This window comes from Phyllostomus discolor, chromosome 2, assembly GCF_004126475.2.
Source record: "Phyllostomus discolor isolate MPI-MPIP mPhyDis1 chromosome 2, mPhyDis1.pri.v3, whole genome shotgun sequence".
Taxonomy (NCBI): Eukaryota; Metazoa; Chordata; class Mammalia; order Chiroptera; family Phyllostomidae; genus Phyllostomus; species Phyllostomus discolor.
The window spans coordinates 194,766,058-194,786,548 of NC_040904.2; the positions used below are offsets into that span (position 1 = coordinate 194,766,058).

At 40.2% G+C, this 20,491-nt stretch overlaps 1 protein-coding gene across 1 annotated transcript in view; it reads left to right on the forward strand.

Annotated features, from left to right (window-relative positions):
* LOC114513903 overlaps positions 1-20,491 on the forward strand; it is a 364,074-nt gene that overhangs the window by 264,396 nt on the left and 79,187 nt on the right. The window contains 9 exon segments of the mRNA XM_036016964.1: positions 5,736-5,777; positions 5,860-6,174; positions 6,433-6,465; positions 7,042-7,179; positions 7,591-7,686; positions 7,954-8,037; positions 8,561-8,704; positions 13,764-13,910; positions 14,897-15,011. Of these exon segments, the coding sequence (XP_035872857.1) occupies positions 5,736-5,777; positions 5,860-6,174; positions 6,433-6,465; positions 7,042-7,179; positions 7,591-7,686; positions 7,954-8,037; positions 8,561-8,704; positions 13,764-13,910; positions 14,897-15,011 (1,114 nt within the window).

The window sequence follows — 20,491 nt, forward strand, 5'->3', positions numbered from 1 at the left end:
AGAGAATAAAAACAATAAAAATTAAAAAATTAAAAATTGTTTAAAAAAATAGAATCAAATTAAGAAGTCTCTTGGTCTCAAAGTGGCCAAACCAGTTTTTCTGCCCTTGCTGGCTGCAGCAGACTGAGGGGTGATTGGTATGGCTTTTCTTCCTCGGTCAGCAGAGCTCGCATTAGCTCCCTCACTGTCTGGGAAGCTAAGGTGGCTCCTCAGCTTTGCGCCCTGGGTGTGGGAATCAGGTCTTTCCCCAGGGTTACTGCTGTGGACTGCAGTGCGGGGATGGTCTCCCTACACGAGCACCCACTCGCGCCCAGGGCTGGGTGGCAGGGAGGCTGGAGCGACTGATCACATTAGGAGAATTCCCCAAACAGTGTCTGTCTATTCACTCTTTCCTCTTGAGAAATTCCTCCTGTTCAAGCCTGCCTCTCCGCACAATGGCCTGGCTTCTCCCACAGCCAAACTTTCCAGCCAGACCGGTGACTGTGGGAGTCAGGGCCTGCTGAGTGACCCAGCCTCTCCAGTGTCCACAGCCTCCAAAGGTGCTCACAGCCCTTGTGTGTTTGCTAGCACCTGGATTCCTCCCAGTGCCGCTCAGACCTTGTTTGGCTGGGGAGGAAGCAGTTGTCCCGGCTCTCTCCCAAGGTCTCTGTGGCAAATGCAGCAGTGGGCGCTGGGCCTGGGGCTGCAGCCCCCGGACCACACACTGGTCCCTAGGACCCTACCTTGTTGCAGCACTCTTCTTAGGGTCCAGTTTTTCGGGTCCACCACAATCCTTGGTCCCCTATTTTCACTTATGCTGAAGTATGTTGGTTGCTTGCTTCTCTACTCCATAGATCAGTCAGAATTTTCTCCCCTGAGCAGAGGGAACCCGAATCTGCTACTTCTTACTCCGATGCCACCTTAGCCCCCAAAAATCAAGAACTTCTTTAACTTGACCTTATATGGGAAGCACTTCATCTGCCCTTCCATTCTAAATGATAGCTTTGCTGAAGAGAGCAATCTTGGATGTAGTTCCTTGCTTTTCATGACTTCAAATATTTCTTTCCAGCCCCCTCTTGCCTGTAAGATTTCTTTTGAGAAATCAGCTGATAGTCATGGGAACTCCTTTATAGGTAACTCTCCTTTCCTCTTGGGGCTTTTGAGATTCTCTCCTTATCTTTCTCTTGGGTAACTTAATTATGTTGTGTCTTGGTATATTTTTCTTTGGGTCCACTTTCTTTGGGACTCTCTGAGCTTCCTGGACTTCCTAAAAGTCCATTTCCTTTGCCAGATTGAGAAAATTTTCCCACATTATTTGTTAAAATAAGTTTTCAATATCTTGCTCTTCCTCTTCTCCTTCTGGCACCACTATGATTCAGATGTTGGAACACTTAAAGTTGTCCCAGAGGTTCCTAAGCCTCTTCTCATTTTTTTGCATTCTTGTTTCTTCATTCTGTTCCCATTGAATGCTTATTTCTTCCTTTTGTTCCAAGTCATTGATTTGAGTCCTGGTGCCCTTCCCTTCACTTTTGGTTCCCTGTATATTTTCCTTCATTTCACTTTGTTATAGCCTCCATTTCTTCCTTCACTTTTCAAATGAGTTCAATCAATTCTGTGAGCATCCTGATTGCCAGTGATTTGAACTCTGCATCAGATAGCTTGTCTGTCTCTTCATTGCTTAGCTCTTTTTCTATAAATTTTACCTGTTCATTCATTTAGGCCATATTTCTTTTTTCTCAGTGTACCTGCTGTGTTGTAATGGGGGGTGTCTTAAGTATTCACCAGGGTGGGGCAACCCTCTTTGCTGCATTGTGGCATTGTTTGTAGGAGATAGATCAGAGAGGGAACAATGCCACTTGCTCACTTGCTCATCTCTAGCCCCATTTCCAACTAACTTTCTTGTGAGACTAGGAGTTTCTCCCACCTTCACAACCCCACAGGATTCTATATCCAGAGGTTTTGAGTCTTTAGTTTTCCAGCAAGCAAGCTCCCACCTTGCCTGCATGGTCCACTGCCTTGCAACAGGTTCTCGCTGCCCATCTGCCCATCTCCACCCCTCCTTCTGTTATGGATGAATGTTTCTTCAAATCCTTGGTTTATGGAGTTCCACCCCCAGTCAAGACACATCTGAGAATCAACAAATGAATGCATAAATAAGTGGAACAACAAACTGATATTTCTCTCTCTTTCTCTCATCAATAAATATAAATAAATAAATAAATAAATAAAAAGAAAGCATTCTTTCAGTACAAGATAAACAGAGGATTATTGTATGGGAATATATATGCATAATGGTGACTTAAAATAGCTTGCGGGAGTCAAAGCTAACTGCTAGAAATATGGCAGTGCCTTTTCTTAATATGGAAAACACAGAACTTTGTGGGAAAAAACCTACAGATTTTGAGTATGTTAAATTCAAAGTGAATAAGTCCACTCAGGTGGAGATAGATGTCATTAGGCAATTTGAGTTTACAAAGAAAACCTGGGTGGGAGCTACAAAGTTGTCATAGAGATGCCTACATCAGAGTGGATGACATCATAGGAAAATAAACATTCCTAGAACAGAATCCAAAGAACATTAATATTTAAAAACTGGGCAGAGAATTCTATGAACTGGAGGTGACAGAGAAATAGATCTGAGAAAATATTGCATTTGGAAGCCAGATTAAAAAAAAAAATGTTTCAAGGAAAAGGGAATACTCGTATGTGTTAAATACTACAGTGACACTAAGTAAATGAGAACTAAGCTGTACCAATTAAAGTCCTTGTATGTCACTGATTGTCTTAACTAGACCTCTTTTGAGGGTGGAGTGTTGGGAAGAGGGTAGAAACCAGGAATAAAAATATCAAAAGTGTAAGGTGATGGTGAAAATGCATGCAATACTCTTGAGAAACTGTGAGGGGCAGAAAGTTGGAGGTAAGGTGCTGGAATATTGTATCCAAGGCTGGAAATAAATTTATTTTAATTACCAAAGTGATTAATGTGTTGATCCATAGTAGGATGAACTGCCTTTAGAAGTGATGCTAGCACATTTCACTGTCTAGGTGCACATGTGCCATTTGTAAAACAGCTGGAAATGTCACAGAGATTCTGTAATTAGGTTAATTAGCAGAAATTCCAGAGTGGATGTAGCCTGGTTATTGGCCTCACACTCTGGAGGACTTCCCATGGAAGAGGTAGGGGACACACCATGAGCCGCTACAGTGGGTGGGGCCCTGACAAGAAGGATGGAGGTTATCAGGAGGCAGGTTTTGGTTTGTTCCAAGCACAAGTATCATAAGAGACTCTTGCCACTCTGATGGTCCCCCAGGGAATGAACACTGTTATACATAAAAGAACACTGAAGGCAAGCAGATTGGCCTGCCAGCCTTTCCTTATATCCCCTTTTGCTTGTCTCTGTCCCTTCACTGAATCAGCCGCGCTTGCTTCTATTGGGCTTGTACCAGGCTTGGCACTAGGGAATTTATGTTTTTTCCACTAGTTTGTTTTAAGATTAGAAAAAGGCCAACTCCTTTCTCTTTCACTTAAATCACAAAAACATTGCTTACTTACTGTAAGCAGGGAAGACATATAAAATGTAAAAGGAGAAATGAATCACATCCTATGACTACTTGTTCATTCATATTGTCCAGATATAAACAGTGTTAATGAACTAATAAGTACTATTTTCTAAATTCATCCATTTTCACTAAAGCATTTCCATGCTCGTACCCATAAAAGGATTTATGTGGATAGTGTCTTATTATTGGTTTTTACAAAACTGAGATTCAGTAATACATGTTATTATTAAATTGGTTTTTTAATAATGTATTTTATGGTATTTTTCTATTACCATTTATTCCCATTATACCTTCTTCTTCATCCACCCACCCTCCTCTCCACTGCAATCACCACACTGTCCTCCAGGTGGATATAACTCATTAAAATAATGGCAAATATTTCACTCACAAAAGTTGGTATTACAGTTTATATAACCACTTGCTTATTTATTGGTAGTCCAATTATTTTCAATTTTCTCCTATACAAGTAATTTTTTGATAAATATTTTCATCATGTATCTCTACATACTAGTGAGCTTATTGCTATAGGATTACTCCTAATGTTTATATTATTAGATCAGGAGGAAAGCAGTAGCACATACACACAAACATTAGGATATGGTCAAATTATTTTCTCAGGTTAATCATTTTCAATTGTCTTCTTCATATCTGGATAGAAGATGCTGATATTTTTCCAGAACCTGACTCTTAAGCCAAATCACATAGACTTTCCAAGATCAATAAGCTTACAAAGCCCACAAGTCTCTTTATACTTGAAGTCTGAATAAGGGTAACAGATGCTTTGCTTCTCTTTCTTTTTCCTCCTTCTCCCAATTTCCCTCCCTCTCTTCTTTCCATTTCTTCCTTCCTTCTTTTACATTTTCAGAGTGCTTTCTCTCCCCTAAACATTGTTTCCTGACCCTTGGTTTGCTCCCCTCCACCACACTACACCCCATTCAGATATACTTTGGACAGTATGATGGAAGTTGCAAGAAATCCACAGCAGGGAGAAACAGATATTTTATAGGCAGAGCCTCACTCCCTTCCTTGCCTCTCTTTCTTCATCTTTATGATGTTACTCTTGTGAAAGACTGAAGAAATATTAAACTATAAGTCCTTATACCAATAATAATTTTCTACAATCAAACCCAACAACTGAGGGTTAGTGATGTTTTGAATCCTGAACTACCACACAAGAGAGGTCCTGCCATCATTCTCAGAGATGTTCTCTGCATAGGGCAGGAGGTTTGATAGGATGAGATGGAAAGGTAAGACCAAACTGACATTTTATGGCAAGTACTGTATATACTTCTGTTTTCTTGTGTTGTTTTGAATTTGTGTCCATTTTCTTTGGTTTCAATTTTTCCACGTATTTTGTTTTGATCCTCTGTGTCTGCTTAATAAAGTTCTTCTTAGGATATTTATTTGAGTTTCATAGACACATTTTTGTCTCCCTGACTAGCTAGTAAGCTATCTTTCTCTAAATTCTAATTGTTCTAGTCCTTTTAAAAAATGTGTCCTGTCCCTGTAGTCATCTTTTTTGCTAGTCTATTTTTCACACTGAAAAAATTAAAAGGAAAGTTAACAATTTGTTGCATAATTTTCCTTTAAAAAGTGTAAGTGCAATATTGGATACAAATTATTTCTGTAATCTAGGACTTATTTGTTTTTAACATTCACTATTTATTACCACCTGTCATTAATATTAATTTATATTTCTTTTATTATTGTACTATTAGCAAGATTTAAGAGATTTATATTTCACTGGGTCTTATGCAGTGATTCATTCAATAACTGTTGATCAAGCTCCTATACATAGCATTTATAGAAGGTTCTCAATGTTTACTTGTTGAATGAATGTGTACGATGTGCCAGGCACTGTCCTAATAGCAGAAACACAGATGTGAATAAGAAATGCAAGGTTCTTCCTCTAGGGGAACTTTCATTGGGGTGGGAATGCAGGGTATGTTTGTATTTGGATTTGTAGTGGAATGTGGAGAGTGATAAACAAGTAAACAGATAAAGTAATTTCAGCTAGTGATAGAAGCTAGGGTCCGATGAATGACTCAGTAACTCAGGCCAATAGATTATCTGTAAGTCCTGTGCTTTCTCAATTTTCATTGAACTGAGCCTAGGGCACCAAATAATCTTGTTGTGGGGCAAGACCACATCCCGCTTTCCCTGATCCAGTGCTTCCCCATTGTCTGCTTCTGCAGGAATGAAACCCAAGAGCTGTCCTTCTGCTGGGCCCTGCACAGGTACATGAGTCAATAACGCCTCCCCTGTGGGCTCCTTCCTTCCCACCAGGGGAGGTAACACAAGGTCCTGCTGCCTTGTCAGACAGAGACAAGCTCCGGCTCAGGGATGGAGGCACTGAGTGCTCAGGGCGAGTGGAGGTTTGGCACAATGGCTCCTGGGGCACAGTGTGTGATGACTCCTGGAGCCTGGCAGAGGCCGAGGTGGTGTGTCAGCAGCTGGGCTGTGGCTCTGCCCTGGAAGCCCTACAGGAGGCAGCTTTTGGCCCAGGAAAAGGGCACATCTGGCTGGATGAGGTGCACTGCAGGGGCAAGGAATCCTCCCTGTGGGCCTGTGCTGCACAGCCCTGGGGGCAGAGTGACTGCAAGCACGAGGAGGACGCTGGAGTGAAGTGCTCTGGTAAGTGGTGTACAGTGGGTAGGATTCCAGTTGAGTTGGAGCAGGGGCACAGCAATGAGCTGGGCTGGGATGAGATGGGCAGTTGGTATTCAGAAAGCATCTAGGGGCTGCAGCACTGGATTAGGAAAGGGGGAGCTGGGAGGACACAATATTGATATTATGCTAACCAAAGGGAGATTGCAGGGCTTATGTGAGAAAAGTGAATTACCCTGCATTCTGGTCAATTCCTGTGCTCCAAACTCCTGTTTTTCTCTCTAGGTAAAAGAACAACATTGCCAACCACTACAGCAGGTACAGTGCCACCACCCATGGGTGTGAGACCATGGTCAAATTCTTGGGACATGTTCTATAGAACCTCTGACAGAATTAGCCAACTCAGAAAGGAAAGATCCCAAGGAGCACCTAGATAGTGGGGAGTTATCAGGTATTTTCCTTGGACAGACTTCACCTTCCTTGGTTCACTGTGCCAGAAGTTTCTCATGCCTTCAGGCCCTGGCAAGCTGGTTCTAAGGATTTCTTCACCTGCCCATGATTGTAGCTCCTCAGCAGCTGACACCTATCCCAAGATTGTTTGGTGTTTTAGTCTGCTGAAGCCCAAGAGAAGGGGCTGAAGCTGTGCCCTGGCCCTCAAAGATTCTTGTACTTCCAGTGCTCCCTGATAACCCCCAGCATTCCCATGGATGATACTGGAGTGGAGTTGAATTTATCTTAGGACATGGGCTGAGAGAGTGCCCACCAGGGTGGCAGTCAATTCCATTATGTTGGAAGCTGGTACTTCACTGTCCTGAACTCTCTGGAAATGTTGGTGTAAGTGAGACTAACTGTGCATATGCCCTTCTCCAAATCCTCTTGGCTTTGTTCTTTTAGGGACCAGATCTGTCCCAAGACCTGTCCCTGGCATCTTCTCCCTGCCTGGGATCCTTTGCCTCATCCTGGGGGCGCTTCTCTTCCTGGTCCTCATCATCCTGGTGATTCAGCTGCACAGATGGAGAGTGGAGCACAAAGGTGAGCTGCGTGGGGTACTGGGTAACTTGGAAAGTGTATTCAGGCAGGAAATGGGGCAGGGGTGCCAAGGGGAAACTGGGAAAGGTATCTGTTCTTACTCTATTAGTTTGCAAAATCCATCTGCCCCTCATTACCCACTAAGGACTGAATATACAGACAATCTAGAGAGTGGGGTATGAGCACTCCAAACTCATGGCTTTTTATATGAGACTGGAAAGAGTAGGAGATGACCTTTGGATACAGGGTTAGACAAAGGAAAAAAGTGCAAGCATGGTGCTTGGGCATAAGACTACGCAGGAGCCCTAAAAACCGTGAGGGTTTTTCCAGTGTGAGTGGAAATACAATGAAGGATCACCCTGTTGGTTCAGCACTGTCAGAGGGCAATCTCTGACCTGCTGGTGGTTTGCTCAGCCTTATCCAGCTTTGAAGATGCTCTTGACCAGGCTGTGTATGAGGAGATTGACTATCTTGTAACACCGAACAAAGAGGATCTACTGAGCAGCTCAGGTGAGTGTCCCTGCCTTGTCCTCCTGGAACCTCTACTTCTCAGCCATCCACTGGCTGGGAGCCTGGTCTTCTCAACATATGCAGACCCCACATATACTCCAGGCTCACAGAGGCATGAGGAGTCTGTCCACAGTCCCTGGAGCTCCAAGCCTTCCCTTGACACCACAAAATCATTCTAACCCATCATTTCTTCTGGCCTTACTGTGCAACCTCTGGATACAGGAAGGATTGTTCTGTTTGTTTTCATGATGTTTTTCTCCACTTTAGAGTTCCTGTCAGATGACTCAGTAACGAAACTGCCATATTACACCAGGGATGGTGAGTAGAGTAGTGACTATAAATCTGTTCTAGGTAGGAGAGGTGGATCTGTCCTGGCTGGGCACTGGGGGCAAGGGAACTTCCCCCACAGATGACAGCCAGGGGGAATAGTCTCCCTTTGACTGAGATGAGAGGGTTCCTTTGTCTTACTGGACTCCCGTCTCCCTCTTCTCTGGCAGCTCTGCAATGCCCCATTATGGGGTTAGCCTCTCAGTGTCCACAACCACCCTCATTCAGTCACAGAGCACAAATTATTTTTAAAAATAACATCTGGAAAGTATAACCTGATATAATATTTTAGTAACAGTCTCCAGTTTAAGAGTTCCTTTGAAAAATTTTTAGTTTTAATCAAGAAATACTGACATATTTGGATCATTTTCTGGTTTACTGGCACACAGAAATGAGTTAAATGGTCTTGGAAAGACCCGTTAAAGCATGGGGTGAAGGGTGCCTCTGTTTAGCAGCCATCAGAATCTCTGGGTCAGAAAGGACTGTAGGTATTCTCTGAACCAACCCATTTACTGTGGTTTTACCTGATCCCTTTGTCTGTCCATAGAAGCCTCACCTGAGAGGACTGATGCCTTTGCCGAGGGTTATGATGATGCAGAAGAGCTACCAATGCCCAAGGCTCCTTCTGCCTCTCAAATGGGTGAGCAGGAAGTGCTCCCAGAGGAGAATGGAGTGAGAGCTTTTCAGACAGGTGAGTGGAATTAATTCATCTCTGTCATATTTTGTCTCTGACCTAGACAGGATGAATTTGAACTTCTCAATGCCCATTCTTCTTGTAGGTTCAAAATTTGGATGACCTCATATGTTTGATAGTATCACTTAGACCATGTGCCTTTCTCTAACTTTCATGGTCCTTGAGAGGGAGGAAGCTCTGTGTAGTCTTGGTAGATGTTTTTCCATAACGTCATCCCTTTTTTTTCTTTTATTTTTTTATTGTTTTCCAGGTACAGTTGTCTCCATTTTCCCCACACCACTCTCTCCACCTTATGGAACCTGAACACCCACCCTCAAACCTAACCCCCTTTGGCTTTGTCCATGGGTCCTTTATATATGTTCCTTAATGACCCTTCCTCTTCTTTACCCTGTTACTCTCCTCTCCTCTTCCCTCTGGTTTCTTTCAGCTTGTTCTTTATTTCAATGTTTCTGGTTATATTTTCCTTGTTTGTCTGTTATGTTGATTAGGTTTCAGGTGTAGGTGACATCATATGGCATTTGTCTCTCACCCGTTGGCTTATATCACTTAGCATAATGATCTCCAATTTCATCCATGCTGTCATGAAGGGAATGATGGCCATCATAAGCAGTACAACAAACAACAAGTGCAGGTGAGGATGTAGAGAAAAAGGGAACCCTAATACACACTTTTGTGGGAAGGCAGACTGGTGCAACCATTGTGGCAAACAGTATGGAATTTCCTCAAAAAACTAAAAATGGAACTGCTTTTGACCTGGCAGTTCCACTGATGGGATTATACCCTAAGAATCCTGAAACACTAATTCAAAAGAACCTATGCACCCCAATAGTGATAACAGCACAGTTTACAATAGCCAAGTGCTAGAAGCAACCTAAGTGCCCATCAGTAAATGAGTGGATCAAAACACTGGTACACAATGGAATACTACACAGCAGAAAGAAAGAAGGAGCTCCTACCCTCTGTTATTTTTAATATTTTATTGTGTACGCTGTTACAATTGTCCTAATTTTCCCTCTTTACCCTTCAACACCCAGTCCACCCTCATCCCCACAGTCAATCCCCACTCCATTGTCCATGTCCATGGTTTATTCTTATATGTTCATTGACTAATTCCTTCACCTCCTTTCAACCAGTCGCCTTTTCCTTCCTCCTCTCTCACAGCTGTTGGTCTGTTGCATGATTTCTATGCCTCTGTCTCTATTTTTCTCACCAGTTTCTGTTTTTCACTAGATTCCACTTATAAGTAAGATCTTATGGTATCTGTCTTTCATTGACTGGCTTATTTCACTTAGCATAATAGTCTCCAGGTCCATCCATGCAAAAGATAAGAATTTATTCTCTTTTACTGCTGCATAGTATTCCATTATTTAAATATACCTCTTGCATAAGCTCAAACTAGAGCCTGAACTCGCACCCCAGGAATCTAACTCATGACCTTTCGGTTTACACTATGCTGCCCAACCAACTGAGCCTCAATGGCCAGGAAAGTTATCAAATCCTTTTAAATTCAGACTTCCCTCTCCTTCACTTCCTCTTAATTTTTCAGGAAATCCTCATTTCTTGTCCACCTATTTATAAAGCCTTCTAAGCAAATTACATCAACTCATCTCTCTTTATTGGAAATTGATGGAGGACAAATTAGCACTCTCCCATAAACCTGCATCTCAGTGGGCAAGAAAGCAAGGAAGATGAGACTTAGAAGAGGTCCAGAAATAATATACACAGAAGAACCTGGAACTTTTAGTTATATGAGTTTTACAGATTTAAAAATATAGTATAGTCATCAATATCCATGTGAGGTGTAATACATATGACTGCAGTAGCACCAAGCATGGGAGTAATAGAAACACACTGTTGCAAAGTTCTTATATTTTACCTTAGTCCAGTTTTTCCTCTAATCAGAATGTGATAAGATAATGCTACATGTTCTATTTTCTAGAGGAACCACTAAAAATTGATGTAAAGTTATATAGCTAAAAAGCCAGTAGAGGAATTAAGCCAGAATATTACATATGTTCATTTAACTAAAAAGAAAGTAGGAAAGAAGAACAAAAGAGAGAGTAAATAGAAAATAGAGCCCTGGCTGGTGTAGCTCAGTGGATTGAGCGCAGGCTGCGAACCAGAGCATCATAGGTTTGATTCCCAGTCAGGGCACATGCCTGGGTTGCAGGCCATGACCCCCAGCAACCACACATTGATGTTTCTCTCTCTTTCTCTCTTTCTCCCTCCCTTCCCTCTCTAAAAATAAATAAATAAAATCTTTTAAAAAAATACAGATCAAAATGGTGTTGCTACACCCAACCAGAAGCACTTGTACCCAGCATTGTACCCAGAAGCACTTCTTGAATTAATATGCTATTCTGTGTTCTGGTTCCAGGGAGGACTATTGTCTGATCTCCTGTGATACAAGAGACATCCATATTTTTAGGGGCCTGCTCTATGGAATTTACATATTTCTGGCAAAATGAATCATGTCATATAGGAAAGACCCAGTGATCAGGAATTTATAATCCTACAAACTTGTGGCAGCTATAATTCTCCAAAGCCTTACCAGCTAGCATTTTAGCAAAATGCTAAATACCAGCTAGCAAAAATCCCTTAAAACCAGGTTCAGTTTGGGTTGACAATGCTCAGGGCAAAACCTGGGTTGATCACATCTTGAGGTTCAGGCAGACCCACTGTATCTGAAAGATGATTTCATGGTCTTGAGGACTCAGGAGATAACAAGAATAAAGGTGTGTTCTCCTGGATTTATCAACTTCTCTAAAACTGCATGCACAACCTACTTCTCTTCCCTGGCACCACATCAGATCAGCTCATCTCTGGTATCTCCTCCTTACTGAGATCCTCTGTAGCATACTGGGGCTCTTCTTTTTCTGGCCCTTACCATCCTGGAGATTCAGCTACACAGACAGAGAGCAGAGCCCCATAGTGTGCTGTAGAGAGGCTAAGTAATCTGGAAAGTAGTGGGAAGGGTACTGAACTGGTGAGTTGCGATATCAAGAAAAGTGCATAAATATTGATCTTCATCTTATTATCTGCCAAAACTCCACTTTCTCTTCAACAGACTTCAGAATTTGAAAGAATTGAATCCTTTGTCCTGCGGTGAATGTAAAACTGCTCAATAATTTAGGTTTCCTTTTAAAAAATTATAACCTCCTATGTGAATAGTGCCTGTGGAATTCAGCGTAGGATTAAAATCAGGGTTAGGAAACCTAGGTCTGTCCCAAAGGGGCACACGTCTAAGAAGGGGCCCTAGTAGCCCACAAGGGATTTGCCAAGAATGAGCATTTCAGAGTGCTAGAAGCTTTGTCTCTTGGTAAAAGGAACATCTGCAGGGCAGTCTCTACACTAATGCCACATTCCCTAGCCTTGTCTGCAGTTGAAGATGCTCCCAATGAGGTCGTGTACCAGGAGATTGATTACCCCATAAAACTAGAGAAGCAGGACTTGTTAGATAGCTCAGGTGGGTTCCATGCCTTCCCCTCTGTTCACGAGCTGGCCATGGGTTATCTGCAGCAAGCACAGACCCAACCACCAACTCAACTTCACACAATCAGCCTCCTCCTAATCCAGGAGCTGAAAGCCCTCTCTCTACAAGCCTGAAGTCTCACTGTTTTTTCTAAACAATGACTCTGGGTCTCCTATGGAAAAAGTTTTTCCATTTGTCTGTATGTTTTTCTCCATATCAAGAAACCTGTCTGATGACTCAGTGACTAAGCTGCTGTATTATACAGGGGACAAGGAGGGGAATGAAGACTCTGACTCTACTCCAGATAGTAGGTCTTCCCTCCGATAATAGGGATGAAGAGGAAGAATCTTTCTGAGGAGAATTCCATCATCTCTTACAATTAGTATGGAAAGGATCCCTTCTTTCCAATTCACAATTTTTCCTCCATCTGTCTACTCTGTGACCACAGAAAGAAAAGCTCAGACTGAGTTCTCTGTATTCACAGATACTTCTACTCAGTTACAAACACACACCTAGTGAATTATGGATTCAAAGGCCATTTATTAAAACACCTAAAACTGATCACCTTAAAAATTCTTTATCAACCCTGGCTGGCGTAGCTCACTGGATTGAGCATGGGCTGCGAACCAGGCATCTCAGGTTTAATTCCCAGTCAGGGTACATGCCTGGGTTGCAAGCCACAGCCCCCAGCAACCACACAGTGATGTTTCTCTCCCTCCCTCTCTCTCTCTCTCTCTCTAAAAATAAATAAAAATAAAATCTTTAAAAAATATATAAACAGGAATCTTTAAAAAAATTTTGTATCAAGAGTGAGTATTGGGAAGTATGGTTGGATCCTGAGATAGTATGATGTTTAGATCATTTAGTGGATTATGTGTATACTGAGATAAAAACTGATTTCAATAAACCCTGAAATACATTGGAGTGCTTAGTACCTATACTTAACAAGTGCCACAAGCTCTTATATATAAGAGACATAAGAGAGAAGTGTTCTCCTGGATATTTTCCAGATAATAATGTTGAGCAGCTCTTGGGATGAAGCATGCCCAGGAGACTTCCTGGGGATTAAGTCCCGAAGTCAACTGAACTCTAGAGGGCATTAAAATACAAACCTCCTATGACTGGGACAGGAAGGATCTCCTGTCTCTGGGTGACCTGTATCCAGGCTTCCCTCTCCCTGCCAGTTCTGTGTCTCCCACAGCGTCAGGAGGCACATGGACAGCTTGGGTTCTCTTGGTCCAAATTCATCCTCCATTATTCACTGATATGTACATAGTAGATGTTACAACTCTGTACCATATGCTTGAAAATAGTACCTGAGATTCATAGCAAAATAACTTTTGTTTATGTTTTGTTGTATAAGTGACCATGTTAGGAAAATATTATTGACCTTGATATTTTGGGATATTTAAAAGATATAAATAATGTCTGAGAATATTGAGATCAAATATATACCTTTGAGACAATCATGGAATATGGTATCTATATTTATTAGCTATTAGAATCCTGTATTAGAAGGGACTTAGGGCATCACCTTGTCCAATCATATTTTGATATTTCACCTATGTCCTTATCTGTTTTCAGAGCCTCCAGGACAACATGTCAATGCCATAGGAAATGGTTATGATGATGCTGAAAAGTTACCTATTTCTGAAATTCCTTCTTCCCCTGGCATGAGGGACAATTGTTTTTTCCCAAAAGAGCGAGGTGATGTCTGGTATTCCCAAAGAGGTGAGTGGACAGCTTGGTCTCCAGTAGCCTCACTTCCTTGTGATGGACAAGTTGAGTATGGACCTATCGACAGTCAGTTTTTCTTTATTTGGATACTTAGATAAAATCAGCTCTTCTTTATCTCAGTATATTGTAGCCATTTCATCTCTTCTGAGAGGAGAAACAAAGTGTGTGCATGTCCGCCATCAATTAATGTAAACATCTCTATGAGTAGCAGAGGCTTCGCTCCCATTTTATATCTCCATCTGAAATATATGTCCTGACAATAATTGTAGGTGCTCCTTCAGATTGTGAGAAGGAATCTGGAAAGTTTTTTAATATCAATGTAAATTAAATTTCTGAACTACAAAAATTTGTTTTGGGAGAACCATGTAACCAAATATTTTAAGTTGGCATTGCCCACTATTAACTCAGAATATGCAGTGGCTTAAATTAGAGTCATAACATCTCAGCCCTGAAAGGAAACTAAGATACAATTTTCTCTCAACATTTCAATTGACAAAAACCTTCATTCCCTAGGACTAGGCTTTCTGTTTATATGTGAGCATGTGGCCCTGGGCAGCAGGGGGATCTGATTGAGCTGCTCCCTTTCAGCACCTGACAGAGGACCCAGACTGTTCTCATGAAACTTTTAGGCAGGTTTGGTCTGTTATTGAAGTGTTGAGGCAAGGTCATCTGAGGTGCTCTTGAGAGGTCATCTCCTGCTTCCACTTCTTAAGAAATCAGGTCACTGGTGTAGAAGAGAGCATTCATGTCTTTCTTCCTCTCCTTATCATTGTTCATCCACCTCCTTCCAAACTGTAGAGATCAAGACAATACTACACAGAGAAGCAGAATCAGTCTAAAGGAGCTCTATCTAGCCTTTCACACAAGCTCTGGGCCCTCACAGATATTTGGTAGCCACTTTGTACTAGTCTCCTTCCTCCAGAGGACTCTGTCTTGTCTTTTTGTCACCACTGAAATCTGAATTTTCCTTATTGTTTCAGGCATCTCTCTACAGTCTCCTAGTGAAGCTGTCAACATTTCACTGGAAGAGAAAGGGTCCACTTTGGTCCTGAGACAAGAAGACCCTGGATATGATGATGTTGAGCTTAGCACCATGTAGCACCATTCTGGGAGCAAGTAATTCTTCAAAGAATCCTCTGTAACATTGTTTTTCAATAAATGAGAGCCCTGTCTCCTTCCTTACTGCAGAGCTTTTACCTGTACCTATGATGAAAGGAAATTATTCATAATAAATACTCTGAGCTTCATAGACAAATGCTATTCTTTTAAGTATTTAGGTATTTTCACCCATCTCATCATGGAAAATTCAGTCTACAAACATTCTTCTTTCCTCAAGTGAAATTTTGTTGAGCAGTCAGTGTTGTCACCTCTCCTCAGACTACGCTCTCACCTTCCTTTAGGATCAGAGAGGGTCACACCTTCCTTGACCAGCATAAAACTCAGAAAACTGGCCCTGAATTGGGTGTTTACTCTTAGGAAGATAAACTCAGAAACATATAACTGAATATTTCAAAACATTTCACCTCTCTCTGAAACCTAAAAGGGATGTTCAAAGCAAAGGTGGCTAGGTAGAAGGGAAATGGTGGAAATTCTTCTAATTTAGCTCAAATTTTTATAGAATATTAATGACAAACATCTACTACTACACAGCAATATCTTTTACTCTAACTGCCTTTTTTATTGTCTAATTATATCCCAACATCCTAAATCTACACCACCTCCAACAAACTGTCTTTTCACAAGATACACTCTGTGTTCATAAACCTATCATTTTCTCTCCTTTTTTAACTCTTTCTTTTTCACTCTCTTCTCTCACTGTATTTGTGCAGACACCAAACAATTCTAACTTCCTCGATTACAAGAGCTTTTTAAGTGGCTCTATTTACTTTCAACTCTTTGTATCCCAAATGATTGTTATATATTTCTTGACTTTCATCAAAAGAAAGAGAGGAGAGTAGAAGGACAGGCAAGCCAAAAAGATGTAATTTTCACTTGAACAATGATTGAAATAAAAAAAATTAAAAAATAAAAAAATTTAAAAAAGATGTAATTTTCTTGCCTAAAAAGCACTACTGCAGCCCTGACTGGCGTATCTCAGTGGATTGAGCACATGCTGTGAACCAAAGCATCACAGGTTCAATTCCCAGTCAGGGCACATGCCTGGGTTGCAGGACACAGCCCCCGGCAACAGCACAGTGATGTTTCTCTCTCTCTCTCTCTCTTGCTCCCTCCCTCACCTCTGTAAAAATAAATAAATAAAATCTTTAAAAAAAACTCACATTAAGTTTTAAAAAAAGCACTATTGCTTTATAATCAACTATACCAAGTTTCCAAAATCAAGTTATTTGCATGCCAGAATAATGAATATTCCCATACCTACATTTTAACTCTATAACTATATAACCAAGATCTTCTTTGCATTTACTGTCTTAAAGAGATAAATATTTTGTTCAATAGTAGAATATATATTATTACCAAAAATATCTATGAAATAATAGAAATTTTTCTGAAGTTCACAAACTATATGTACATTTACTTTTCAAAAACTTCCCATGTGCTACCTTAAATCGAAATCTGGGAAACAGCACACTGCATTAGAAAACTCAAAACCCATAACCCATGAAGCTCTCCACATTTTGACCTCTCTTTAGCATCATTAGCTTGTTCCTTACAGTTGTTTTAGGAACAAGCAATACTGAACTGCTCAGCATTTCCTAAACCATCGAGTTCTGTTGAAACTCTGTGTTTTACTTGTGTTTCTTCTTCCTCAATTGACCTTTTTCACACTACATTCTTTGTCTTTTTCTCTTTCATCTGTCCCCATTTTAAATAAGCTGTCATTTTTTACTCATTTCAGTTCAATAAGTGGAACTGGGTTAGTGTAATCATCAAATACTTAATGAGATAAAGTCCTACTGGAGAATATTTACATATTCTGAATGAATTTTGCATTTCAGAGAATATATTTCTTTGTTATCACTACCACTTTTAGTAGGTTCATGTCTTGAATGAATGTTATCTGACTCTTGTTATCACAATTCCTTTTTCCAGAAATGGTAAATCTAGGGTTGATTCTGTCTCTGTGTGCCACATTATTCAAACATGAGGGACAAACAGAAGCAACATTCACTCTAGCTAACCAACAATAAGCTTTTAGAATTTCTGGCTGCATTCAATCATCAAATGAGCACTATGACAAATTTGATAATTGATTATCCCAGTTTTTTTGCACATCACTTTCACCTTTTTGTATATCCTGCTAGAAAAGTTTAACTGGATCTCTCTAAGTGGTAATAATTGCTTGGACACAATCTGAGTTTTAATCCCTCAGTAATTGTCTCAACTAAACTATATTAAATAAATTTCTCAGTTAAAGAAGACTCAGCTCCCATTGAGAGGAAATAAGATTGAAAGAGAAGTAAGGCCTTTTTACTAAGAATCAGGCTCTGAATAGCAGCATAAAGCAAAGAGAAACCATGTCTTTGAGATGCTAAAGATCCTCTTGCTCTAAAGAGAGTCTCAGAGAAAGACTTTGCACCAACCATTGTGTGAGGACAACTGTCCTGTCACTATCTCCTCTGATCTAGTGCATATCAACACTCTAGTCCCAGTGTCAGCTCTGGGCCAGAGTCAGGTAGATGGATCTGGAACAGTTGGGGAACATATTTTTTCTACTTAAATATAAACCCAAGAATACAATTTACAAATCCAAATTAGAGTAAAAGAAATAAAGTGAAGATCTGCAGGGTAACATTCTTGCACTTCCACCCTCTATCCATCAAGAAAAGAATCATACAGAGATAAATGCTTAGCGTATTTCACAACAGGCTGTGAAGATTATGGGATGTGACTAGAGTAAGAACAGCAAAGGGACTACAGAGAATTAAGCCTGTTAAGTGGAGAGTTAATTTTGGTTTCTGAATCACTACAGAAGTGGTAGTTATTTGTGGGTGTTCAAAAGTTAAGATAAAAAGCTCACATCCATTGAAAAATGGAAAAGATTGTGTAAATCACATAGGAAAACTACTCATCACTATGGAAGTAGTAAATGTGGAAGAAACAAGCACAGAAGTGAAAAAATGATTATGTACATCCATAGGTATAAACAACACAGAAGTTTAGTATTATACTTTACTACCAAGCAATCTCCTCTATTATTAAGGACAAAGTATGAGTTTATGCTTACATGGAAGTAGTAAAAATTAAACTTGAAAAATTATACAAAATAGTATAAAAGCCTAACATGACCAAAATCAAGATGTAGAACTAGTCAATCACCATGAAAGAACTCCTGTATGCTACTTCTTTGTATTCACATTCACCTCCCACCTCACCTCAGTCCTCTACCTACCACCATGTCTACAGTTTTGTCATTTTCTAACGCTATATAAATAAAATCATGTTAAGTTTTTACTGTAATGTCCTGCAACTTTTTTCACTAAGCAAAATACTGTTTAAACCTATTTGGTTGTTGCATGTATAAGTAATTCATTCTTTTTTATTGGAGAAAAGTATCCCATTGTCCAGATGTATCATACCTTGTTTAATCACGGACCTACTGAAGACATTTGGACTATTTCCAATATTTTGTTATTACCAATAAAACTGATAAGAACAATCATTTACAGGTTGTTTGTGAAAATACGTTTTTATTTCTCTGGGATGAGTGTCCAAGAATGCAATGGCTGCATCAGATGGTAAGTTCATGTTAGGTTGAAGACACTACCAAAGTGACACTGGACCGTATAGGACACCTACTACATCAGGCCATACTACCAAGACATTGAGTCAAAGCAGCTCTACCTAATACATAGAAACCAGCACAGGAAGGGGAGACTGAAAAAATGAGGAGACAAAGAAATATGGGCCAAATGAAGAGCAGAAAAGAACTCCAGAAAAAGACTGAACACAATGGAATTAAACAATCTATCAGATGCAGTATTCAAAACACTGCTTATAAGGGTGCTTAAGGAACTCATTGGGTACTTCAACACCATAAAAAAGACCCCAACAGAAATGAAGGATATGCTAACTGAGATAAAGAACAATTTACATGGAATCAACAGTGTAAATGTGGCTATCACTTCCAATACTATGTTGATTAGAATTGGTGAAAGTGGACATCCTTGTCTTATTCCTGATTTTAGTGAGAAAGCTTTTAGTTTATCCCCACTGAGTATGATGTTGGCTTAGTTTTCTCATATATGGCCTTTATTGTGTCCCTGAAGTATACTCCCTTACTCCCACTTTGCTGAGTGTTTTTATCATTAGTGGGTTCTGTATCTTCTCAAGTGCTTTTTCTGCATCTATTGATGTGATCATGTGATTTTTGTCTTTCCTTTTGTTTATGACATGTATTATGTTTATTGATTTGTGAATGTTGTACCATCCTTGCATCTCTGAGATGAATCCCACTTGATCATGATTTTTAGTGTACTGCTGGATGCAGTTTGCCAATATTTCATTGAGGATTTTAGTATCTGTATTGATCAGTGATATTGACCTGTAGTTTTCTTTCTTTGTTGTGTCCTTATCTGGTTTTGGGATTAGGATGATGCTGGCTTTATAAAAAGAGTTGGTTGTCTTCCCTCTTCTTGGGTTTTTTGGAATAGTCTGAGAAGGATAAGAGTTAGCTTTTCCTAAAATGTCTTTCATTCCTTCTGTGAAGTTGTCCAGGTCAGGGCTTTTGGGTCCTGTGAGTTTTCTGATTACTGCTTCATTTCGCCAGCTGTTGTCTGTCTGCCTAAGCATTCTGCTTCTTCTTGATTCAATTTTGGAAGATTATATGTTTCTAGAAGTTTGTCCATTTCATCTAGGTTTTCAAATTTCTTGATATATAGTTGTTCTTAATAATTTCTTATAATACTTTCTATTTAGTGTTATCAGTTGTAATATCTCCTCTTTCATTTCTGATTTTATTTATTCAGGCCCTCTTTTTTTGCTAATGAGTCTCCTTAAAGACTTATCGATTTTGTTTATCTTTTCAAAAAATCAGCTCCTGGATTTATTGATCCTTTGGATTGCTCTTTTAGTCTCTGTGTCATTTAATTCTGCTCTGATCTTGATTATTTCCTTCCTTCTACTCTCTCTGGGCTTTGTTTGTTGTTGTTCCTCCAGTTCTTGTAGCTGTAAAGTTAGATTGTTTATTTGAAATGTTTATCTTTTTCAGGTAGGCCTTTATCACTATCGACTTCCCTCTCAGGGCTGCCTTTGCTATGTCCCATAGGTTTTGAACTATTGTGTATTCATTTTCATTTGTTTCTAGAGAATTTTTTATTTCCTCCTTGATCTCATTATTAACCCATTCATTGTTTAATAGCATGCTATTACCTTTTTTAAATGTCTCCCCTGCTTTGCCTCCTGAGTACTGCTACATGGACCACTCACCACGGCAGGGATCTCTCAGCTGCCAAAGCCATGCATTGCTCTGGGAAGTGGGAGAGGATGGCCTTGCTCTCCTTTTCATATAAATCTCTTAGAGGAATACAAAGGGGTTATTACATTGCATCACCAATGCTTTACAAGGTTCTTCATGAAAATAGTTCTTTCCACTATTATTCATAGACCTCCCCCTC